At 41.0% G+C, this 10979-nt stretch overlaps 1 protein-coding gene across 1 annotated transcript in view; it reads right to left on the minus strand.

Moving 5' to 3' along the window:
• The window catches only part of acp5b (acid phosphatase 5b, tartrate resistant), a 47371-nt gene extending 39711 nt beyond the window's left edge, over positions 1 to 7660 (minus strand). Inside the window, exon 1 of the mRNA XM_063063462.1 lies at positions 7404 to 7660. Within this exon, the coding sequence (XP_062919532.1) occupies positions 7404 to 7515 (112 nt within the window). The 5' untranslated portion in view covers positions 7516 to 7660. The remainder of the gene's footprint in view (positions 1 to 7403) is intronic.
• Positions 7661 to 10979: the final 3319 nt, after the last annotated feature.

Genomic DNA, 10979 nt, shown 5'->3' on the forward strand with positions numbered 1-10979 from the left:
AGTAGTTTACAATAACTATTGAAAAAGGCAAAAAAAAATGCAACGAAGAGACAAACACAAATAAAAGTAAGGTTGTACCAGGACTAACTTACTCAATCTTTATTTAGCCTCATATAGTAATTTGTATCGAAAAGAAATAGTGAAAGGAAGGAGGAGGTTGGATTATTTGTGATCCAAAATAGACAAAATTGCTTTGGGTAAAGAGATCATGCAGAATTATTGGATACATATCTGAATGGAATACAAGGAAATGGAATTAGTACCAGTTAGAGTCAAAGGAAAGGAAAGGGGAAGGAGAGGAAGAATGCAAAATCTAAGAAAGGATGTGTTGACATTGGAGAGAATTCAGAGGAGGTTCAAGAGAATAATCCTGAGAATGAAAGGGTTAATATATGAGAAGCATTTGATAGCCCTGGGCCTGTGCTTGCTGGAGTTTATGAGAAGGGGATCTCATTGAAACCAACCAAATATTGAAAGGCCTAGATAGAATGGTTGTTTCCAATAGTGGGAGAACACAAGGTCGTCCCTTTAGAACAGAGATGAGAAAAAATTTCTTTAACCAGAGGGTAGTGAATCTGTGGACTTCATTGCCACAAATAGCTGTGCAGAACAGGTCATTGGGTATATTTAAAGCAGAGGTTGGTTGGTTCTTGATTAGTAAGGGTGTCAAAGATAAGGGGAAGGAGGCAGGAGAATGGGGTTGAGAAGGATAAATGAATCAGCCATGATAGAATGGTAGAACAGACGCAATGGGTTGAATGGTGAAAGGCCTTGATAAAGTGGATGTGGAGAGGATGTTTCCTGTGTTGGGAGAGTCGAAGATCAGAGGACACAGCCTCAGAATAGAGGGGTGTCTTTTTAGAACGGAGACGAGGAGGAATTTCTTTTGCTAGAGAGTGGTGAATCTGTGGAATTCTTTGCCACAGACAGGTGTGGAGGCCAAGTCTTTATGTGTATTTAAGGCAAAGGTTGATAGATTCTTGATCGGTCAGGGCTTGAAGGGGTATGGGGAGAAGGCAGGTGATTGGGGCTGAGAAGGAAAATGGATTAGCCATGATGAAACAGCAGAGCAGACTCGATGAGCCAAATGGCCTATATCTTATGGTCTTATGGTCAAATAACCCAATCCTATCTCTAATGATCTTATGGTTAAAGGGAAGGCAAGATGGGCATAGGAGAAATTAAATGCTAAAAGGATGATAGAACAGCAGTGTAGAGTGTAGAGAATTAAATGATTCATTGGGTAGATATACCAGGGTCAATATTTACAACCACTCATAAAAAAAAAGCTATAATTAAGATTCAAAATTGCTGAATTTGGTACTGAGACTGAAAGGTTGTGAAGTACAGAATGGGAAGATGAAACTTCCATTTACTTTTAATCAAATAATGTAAGAGGCTGTAATCAGAGTAGCAAGGGGGCAGAAGCTAAGACTTGTGCCTGCAGTCTAAACCTTTGATCTCCTCAGTGTTGTGGAGACTGTACCATGAGTTGCAAATAAAAATATTCTAATTAAATATTGTACAAGTAAGTCACTTTTTTACTGAAGGGAAACGTTGTGGATGTTACGGAGAGGAGGGAAGGGACCAAGTGTTGTAACCCCTGACCCGGAGGGGATGAATCAGTTTGTACCAAAGAGAATGTAGAATGCTGCATAGGTGGTAGGTTTACAAACAATGGTGAACATAATGGAGGATAAACTATTGGATATTGAAACTTGTGGGTTTTCGGATTAGAAGATGGTAAGCAGGAGAAAGAAGTGGAGTGGGCACAGTCAATGGCTCTGTCAGTCGTGTGGAGCGAAATCTAAATTAAGAAGACATATAGCAAGTATTGGTTTAGAAGATGTCAACTTCAAAAATGGAGCAATGGGGATGTGAGAACTAAGTGTGGGACTAGATCTTGCAAGAAATAGGTTGGAAGTCAGTGGGAAGTTGGGCTTCATGGTAGCGTAGGAGTTAGTGAGACACTCTTGGAGCTTGGGGCATCCCGGAGTTCAATTCCAGTGCCGTTCTGTAAGGAGGCTCGGTGTACCATCCCAGTGGAATGGGAGGGTTTTCCCCAGGTGCTCCAGTTTCGTCCCACAGTCCAAACACAGTGTACCAGGTAGGTTAGTTGTTCATTGTAAATTGTCCCATGATTATGTTAGAGTTAATTGGGATTGTGGGGTTGCTGGGGTAGCATTGCTTGAAGGGCCAAAAGGGCCTACTCCACACTATCGCTAAATAAAATAAATCAATTTTATTTTCAATACTTGTACATTTTACCAGATGTATCGGTTGGTGGGGGTGGAGTCATTGGCAAAGGCAGCATCTATTGTCCATCAGTAATTGCTATTGATAGTAAAGGTTGTGAGCTACCCTCTTGAACTGCCTTGGTTCCTCCAGTGAAGAATCTCCCACAATGATGTTGGGGATGGCAGTTCCAGAATTCAGACTTGGCAACAATTAAATATCCATGATCTAGTTCTGTGGTATGGAACTTTGAGAGAAACCTATGACTGACGATGTTCCTTTACATCTGAAAAACTTGCCCACCCTGGTGGTAGAAATCATGGGTTTGGGAGCTTCTACTGGAGTAACCCAAGCAGTTTGCATAGGGCACAAGCAACAATCATAGTGCAATTGTTAATCCTCATCCACACCTGGATGTAGCAGAAATGTGATCAGACCCACTGGTTATGGGAGAATTTCATTCTGCTACTACATCCTGTTTCTGCCATCTAACAGATGTTAGTCCCATGGTGCTGTTGCAGAAGAAGGCAATGGCAAATCACCTCTGTAGAAAACCTTGCCCAGAATGATTATGGTCATGACTGTGATCATTCACATCATGCGACACAGCACATGATGATGATGATGGTGACGTTGCTGTTGTAAACAGGTTGGTATCTCAGTTTTTAGGTACAGGCTGCTACTGGTTGCAGTCACTCTTCAGCAATCCAGAATTTGGTTTGTTCCTAATGGTAAAGGGAGGGACATTTTCTGATATTTCCTTACAATATTGGAAGCTAGAGGCATTGAGGAAGCAGCAGAAACATACCAAGCTGCCATTTATAACTTCATGGCCAGATGCATGGCAGCTGTACACTTTGTACATTAAGGAAGTATTAAAGGAAACAAACTAAGAATACAGAATATAGTATCACGTTTACAGAGAAAGTGCTGTGAAAGTACACAAATAAAGTGCAGAAACGATGGTGAGATAAACTGAGAGACTAAGAATCCATCTTTATTGTCTAAGGGGATCATTCATGACAAGTTGTCCTTGAGTATGGTGGTATGTCCTCCCAAGCTTGTGTACCTTCTGCCTGACAGAAGGGAGGGGAGGAAAAGAGAAAATGACCAGGCTGGAAGGGGTTCTTGATTATGTTAGTCACTTTCCCAAGGCTGTAGGTATGCTAACGCAAGGGAGGTTGGTTTTCATGATAGATTAGGCTGCGCTCACAACCTATGTTCCCTCTAAGCTGTGCTTGTGTGCGTGCGCACACATGCTTTTCAACCAGCGCAGAAAGGAAATTAATGTGCGCACAAAAGGCTAGTTACCTAAAATAATGTAGTAATTAATAATTACTACATTAGTAATTATTGGTCCTGGACTTATTTCATAATTTACTGGCATAATTTACATATTACTATTTAACTATTTATTACTATTTTTCTATTACTATTTATTATTTCCATGACTATTACTATTTCTATTACTATTTATTATTTATGGTGCAACTATAACGAAAACCAATTTCCCCCAGGATCAATAAAGTATGACTATGACTATGACTATTATACTTATTGAAAATAATCTTTTAGCTAAATTCTTCTGTTAACTAGTTAGTCGGTTTTTCAAATACCACAATGCACGTCATCACTAATTTACGTCACCTCACCTTTCCTTTTCCAGTTTGTACAGCTGCATCACGGCGGCAGCCATCTTTGGCGGATAGTGTTCATATCGTAAAGTTTACAAAGATCTGTTTCAAATCCTGTAGATAGTTTGCTAAGTTTTTATTGAAAAAGATCAGTCAAATGATCCTATGGCTAAATGCTGTCACAAGAAATTGATAAACATCACATACAAAGTAGCTTTACAGGTTTTAAGTGACGTCTTTGATGAACTGGCTGCACTGTGCAAGATTCTGCAAAAGAGTGGCCTGACACCGATTGGTTCACTTCACTTTGCGCAAGGCAAAATTAACAAGATAAGAAAGCAGTATCTGGAGACAATGTTTCATGGAGTGACAAAGTTAAAGTTTTGCTAAGCCAACAACGTGAAGAAAACGTCACAGTAGATATGAGTTTGCTGTTGACTTTTATAAATAGTCTTTGTGTTCATTTAGAAGAAAGGTTTCCTGAAGATAAGGTACAAGAATGGTCAGCTTTTGATTTCTCCGCAATTGCAGGTTGTGACTTCACATTTGGCGATGAACAAATTAATGCCTTATGTCTAAAATATCATGATTTTCTAGCTGGACATTCTGTAATAGTTTAATAATTTCAAATTTTCCGTGCAAGAAAAAATTAAATCCAAACTGATTTCAAACTTTGCTCAAATGGTAGCATTTGTGCAACAAAATGAACAGTTTTGCGACCTTGCACAGTTGATGGACATTAGGGGAACCTTTCTTGTGTCTAGTGTGGACTGTGAGCGAGGTTTTGGCCTAATGAATCAAATCAAAAACAAGCTGAGAAACCATTTAGGTGAATGTCATTTGGATATGTTAATGAGAATCAAAAACTATCAAATGGATGGGAGTTCTATTAGTCTAGATAGAGTTTACAAAGAATGGGTAAATGCCAAAGACAGGAGAGAGAAAAAAATAACTGAGTGACTTAAATATGTATGTTATTTTGTTGTTACTCTGTGCAGTTTTATGTCAAATATTTTGTAAACCTACATAAACTGCGCCATGGTGCATTCTTTAGTACATACTTTAGTCACAGGGAAACATGAGAGCACTAGAGGGCAGGATTGAACCTGAATTGCTGGTGCCATGGCTGCTGCAGTAGGAAAGGAAAGGTACGCCGTATCCGATTTCCCTCTACACCTGTCTGACATAGTGGAGAAACTACGTTTTTTCTCCCCCAAAGAGATCACCAGCTCATAACCCAGCACGGATGGAAAGCATGCAGGGGAGCCAGCTGGATTTGAACTCAGGACCTTTCGTCCCGGAGTGCTGATGCCACTACGCCACCAGCTGGGTCGCTGCTGCAGTACTTCATGGAAACCCTCTTCTAAGCTGCCAGATCTGTTGTGGGTCTATCCCATTCAGCACTTTTATAGTGCCACACACAAACATTACAGAAACAAGGCATACATCTGATTTTAAATAAACTTCAGCAAAATACAGCTTGGATGTTACTCATTCTACTTTTAATATAAGTCACAGTCATTTTTTTATGTCTTGCACTATACTGTTGTCACAAAACAACAAATTTCAGAGCATGTCAGTGATAATGAACCTGATTTTGATGGTTCACATGCGTAATAACACTGAAAAGAATTTTCACATTTCATTGCAACTGTTAGAGCTGGGGTTCACAACTTGGTGTCCACAGATCCCTCGGTTAATGGTTGGAAACCCCTGACTTAGAGGTAGTTTGCTGAAAGGTAACTTTCATACCTTGTGCGATTTCACCTGAACTAAGTGTTTCTAAATGTTTCAATTAGAAATTTCTGCTTTACAGAAAATGTAAGTGAACGTACGCCCTCTGTGACCACTTTATTAAGTACACTTATACAGCTGCTTGTTAATGTAAGCATCTAATCAGCCAATCATGTGGCAGCAACTCAATACAAAAATATCATGCAGACATGGTCAAGAGGTTCAGACCAAATATCAGAATGGGGAAGAAATGTGATCTAAGTGACTAAGTTGAATGACTGCCGGTGCCAGATGGGGTACTTTGGGTATCTCAGAAACTGCTGATCTCCTGGGAGATATCAGGCACAATAGTCTCAAGAGTTTACAGAGAATGGTGCGAAAAACAAAAAACATCCAGTGAGTGGCAGTTCTGTGGCCATAAGTGCTTTGTCAATGGGCGAGTTCAGAGGAGAATGGCCAGGCTGGTCCAAGCTGACAGGAAGGTGACAGTAACTCAGATAACCACAGGCTACAACAGCGGTGTGCAGAAAAGCATCTCTGAACCCACAACATATCGAACCTTGAAGTGGAAGGGCTACAGCAGGAGAGGACCACACCAGGTTCCACTCCTGTACCTAATGAAGTGTCCCCTGAGTGTATGTCATTAATAATAAACCTGATTCCTGCTGGTTCACACAAAATGCTGGAGGAAATCAGATCAAGCAACATCTATGGAAAGGAATAGAGTCGACATTTCAAGTTCAAATTTAATTGTCATTCAACCATACACATGCCTACAGCCAAACAAAGCAATGTTCCTCCTGGGCCAAGGTGGAAAAGACTGTACAAACAGTCACAGCACATAGAGTACATATAATTACAATAGCAGAAAGACATAGTTACAAAGAAGGAAGAATATTGATAATAATTTAGCCCCGGTCCCTGAGTGCTGTGATCTGTAGACTGATGTTGCAAGGATTTTGTCCTGGAGACATGTTTCAGCAAGAACAAGTCCAAAGCATTCCTTCCCTTGTGCACGTGTATGAATGCAATCCAGTTTGTTCTCGCAATCCACTGAACAAACTCTGGAGGGCAGCACTCAACCCAGTGTGCAATCGAGCGGCACAAAGCCAGCCGTGGCGTTTACTTACCTGGAGGCTGCAGCAGGCGACCCCAAGGTATGAGGGCCTGGTCTGCACCACAACCAAGGCCACACAGCTCCCGCACCGTCAGTCTCTCCAATGAACCAGCAAAGTGGACTTGCAATATTCTACATTCTGATCAAGACCCTTCATCAGGACTGGAAAGGAAGGGGTAAGAAAGTGGGGGTGGGGAAGGATTACAAGCTAGAAGGTGGTATGTGAAGCCCAGTATGGTGGAAGTTGAGTGGAGGGGGGAGGGGGATGAAGAGAGAAACGGTGGGGGGGGGTGATAGGTAGAAAAGGTAAAAGGCTAAAAAAGATGCCCCTTTCCTTCTTATTCTGACTTCTTCCTCCTTTCTCTCCAGCCCTGATGAAGGGTCTTAGCCTGAAGGGTTGACTCTTTATTCCTTTCCCATCGATGCTGAGTTCCTCTAGCATTTTGTGTGTGTTACTCTGGATTTCCAGCATCTGCAGAATCTCTTGTTTCTCTAATGGTTCACATTGAGAGGAACTTGCACTTTTTGCTGCACCTTTTAAGCAAATAACTTAAAGAGATATTTTACTGAGAGTTGCCTTCCATACCTTGTGCCATCTCATCTGAACAAAGCATTTCTAAGTGTCTGCTTTACAGAAGATACAAGTTAACATACAGACGATATGTAAACTAAGCACCGCTTACCTTTTTGTAGATAGGATTGTGCATATTGGAAATAAAGGATAGCCATGCAAAGTAGTTGTTGAAACCGGCCCATGATCAAACAATAGGAAACATATGACTGGGCAACACACATGCAGCGTAGTCTGATTTTTACATGTGCTTGAGTCTTTTCTTCAAAGTAAAAAATTTACACAAAAACTTTAAAAGAAAACATTAGTTCTTCTGTGTTCATGAAGCCAACAAGCTGTAGTAGCAGCAAAAGACTGACTTTAGCAGCCAGTCTGTTTGTTAAAGACAGTTAGGACCGGATTTCCAGAAATACACTTTTGAAATATGTTCTTCCTTTTTATAAAGGAAATCATTACCAAAGTGTTAAATTTAATATCGCATCTAAGATTTTTTACTACATTGTAAAGTAACTTTGTTTTGGCTCATAGAGTAATTGCATCATAATTCAGTGTTGCAATGGTTTCAAGAACAAAGGCAACAGAATGTTGATTTACAGTATCACGGATTGTTGGGTGTTCTAATCTACTCTTTAGTACCTTTCATATTTCTTTACTTTTTGTTAGACAAGGATATTTTCAAGATAAATTACCAATTCTAAATCCGATTCATATTTGGCCCAATGAGATATGGGGAAATTCTGAAATCAATTGGAAGGCTTTTTTTTAATGTTGAAAATTCAAATACTTTTTATGTTCTTGTCTCCATATAGTGATGGCAACGTACAGGTGATCGCTGCTGGTAAAACCAAATACTGTTGTATCACTTCTAATAAAGATGACGGAGAACAAATCTGAGTTCTATCAGCTCACATTCTTTAAAAAGATCATCTGCCAGGTATCTCATAGAAGATATATGGCTTCAGTCAAAGTTCAAAGTACATTTATTATCTAAGTATGTATACATTATACAACCTTGAGATTCATCTCCTTATGGACAACTACAAAACATAGAAACCCAAGAAAGAAAATGCGGTTTGGAGCACTGACCAGCACCCAATCACAGACTGGAAGCCTGAGAAGATGTAGTTCACACAGGTTTGCCAATTGACTAGAAGAGGGCAGTTGACTCACAGCAATTTGGAGCTTTGAGCAGCAGCCAATCAGAGTTTGGGATTGATTGTCAAGATGGAATTAAAGTAAGGCAGGGGCAGTTGGTGTGGCCATTGTCAGAATAGCCATGGTTGAAGGGGACAGAGTTAGAGTTGGGATTTTGAGGCTTCAGTAAGGAGAAGCTTGAGGCTTGAATGAGAGACGGCAAAAAAGTTGTAGGTAGAGTTTTTTCTCCCCCTGCTGCATTTTATGCTTTTTTTCCTTCTTTATATTTGCTCAGCTAGAACAATAGAGATGCCAGGCAAGATAGTGGAATGCTCCTCTTGCTGGATGTGGGAAGGCAGGGAGACCTCCAGAAGGCTGTGGAGGCTGAGTCTCTGGATGCTTTCAAAAAAGAGATGGATAGAGCTCTTAATGATAGCGGAATCAAAGGTTATGGGGATAAGGCAGGAACTGGATACTGATTGTGGATGATCAGCCATGATCACAGTGAATGTTGGTGCTGGCTCAAAGGGCCGAATGGCCTACTCTTGCACCTATTGTCTATTGTCTACACCTGCAAGAAGTGCATCCAGCCACAGCTTCTAACACTCCGTGTTAAAGAGTTAGAGCTGGAACTAGATGAACTCCAAATCATTCAGGAGGCTGAGGGGGTGATAGGTAGGACATATAGAGAAATAGTTACACACAAGGCACAGGACACAGGAAACTGGGCGACTGTCAGGAAAAGGAAAGGGGTTAGACAGCCAGAGTACCTCTGTGGCCATCCCCCTCAACTACAGGCATGCCACTTTGGATACTGTTGAGGGGGAATGACCTAGCAGAGGAAAGTTACAGTGGTTGGGTCTCTGGCATTATCTGGATCCATGAAGGGAAGTGGGGGGGAGAAGGGACAAACTGTGGTAATAGGGGATTCATTAGTTAGGGGATCAGAAACGAGGTTCTGTGGATGAGAACAAAATTCCAAAATGGTATGTTGTCTCCTGAGTGCCAAGATCCAGAACGTTTTGGATCGAGTCTCAGCATTCTTAAGTGGGACAGTAAATTGACAGAAGACGTTGTCCTTGGAAGTACCAATGATGTAGGTAGAAAAAGTGATGAGGTTCTACAGAGTGAGTTCAGGAAGTTAGGTGCTAAAAGGACAGAACCTACAGGATTGTGATCTCAGGATTGCTACCAGTGCCATGTACTAGTGAGGCCAGAACTAGGAAGATTATACAGTTTAATACGTGACTAAGAAGTTGGTGGAGGAGGGAGGGCGTAAGATTTTTCAATCATTGGGCTCTCTTCCAGAAAAGATGTGACCTTTACAGAAGGGACAGTTTGTACTTGAACTGGAGGGGAACTAATATCCTTGCAGGAAGGTTTGCTGGAGCTGCACGGTGTGGTTTAAACTAGAATCAAAGGGGGATGGGAACCAGAGTGCCAGAATGGATAGTGGAGAGGTCGTGGAAGCAGATGTTGGTCTGACCTCAAAGTCAGGAACCAAAAGGTTGAGCATGGTGTGACTATTGTCTTAAGTTGTGTATATTTCAATACCACAAGTATCATAGGAAAGGCAGGTAAGCTCAGGGTATGGATCAACACCTGGAATTATGATTTTGTAGTTATTAGTGAGACTTGTTTGCAGGAGGGATAGGACTGGTAGCTCAATATTCTGACTTCCGTTGTTTTAGACGTGACAGAGCAGTAATGATTGAAGGAGGAGGGGTGGCACTACTATTCAGGGAAAACGTCATGGCAGTGCTCAGTGAGGACAGACCGGAGAACTCGTCTGGTGGGGTGTTAGGGGTGGAACTGAGAAATAAGAAAGGAATGACCATGTTAATGGGGCTATATTACTGATCACTCAACAGTCCAAAGGATTTAGAGGAACAAATTTGTTTAGGAGATCACAGACTGTTGCAAGAAACATAAGTTTATTATAGTAGGAGATTTTAACTTTCCACATACTGACTGGGATTCCCATACTGTAAAAGGACTAGGTGGGATAGGGTATGCCAAATGTGTTCAGGAAAGTTTCCTTAATTGGTTCATAAAAGTCCCATTGAGAGAGTGTGCGATACTGAATCTGCTATTAGGCAATGAGACAGGGCAGGTGACAGAAGTTTGTGTAGGGGAACACTTTGTGTCTAGTGACCACAGTGCCATTAGTTTCAAAGTAAATATGCAAAAAGATAGGCCTGATCTGTGGTTTGAGATTCTAAATTGGAAAAAGGCCAATTTTGATGGTATCTGAAAGGATCTGGCAGTGTGGACTGGGACAGACTGTTTTCTGGCAAAGGAGTACTTGATAAAGTGGAGACCTTCAAAAGTTAAATTTTTGAGAGTACAAAGCTTGTATGTGACTGTCAGAATAAAACATAGAGATCAAAGTATAGGGGACCTTTGTTTTCAAGAGATATTTAAGTCCTGGTTAAGGAAAAAAGAGTTACTTAGCGGGTATAGGCAGGTAGGAACAAATGATGTACTTATGGAGTATAAGAAATGCTAGAGAACACTTAAGAAAGAAATCAAGAAGGCATGAGGTTGCCCTAGC

This window comes from Mobula hypostoma, chromosome 12 (assembly GCF_963921235.1).
Source record: "Mobula hypostoma chromosome 12, sMobHyp1.1, whole genome shotgun sequence".
Lineage (NCBI taxonomy): Eukaryota > Metazoa > Chordata > Chondrichthyes > Myliobatiformes > Myliobatidae > Mobula > Mobula hypostoma.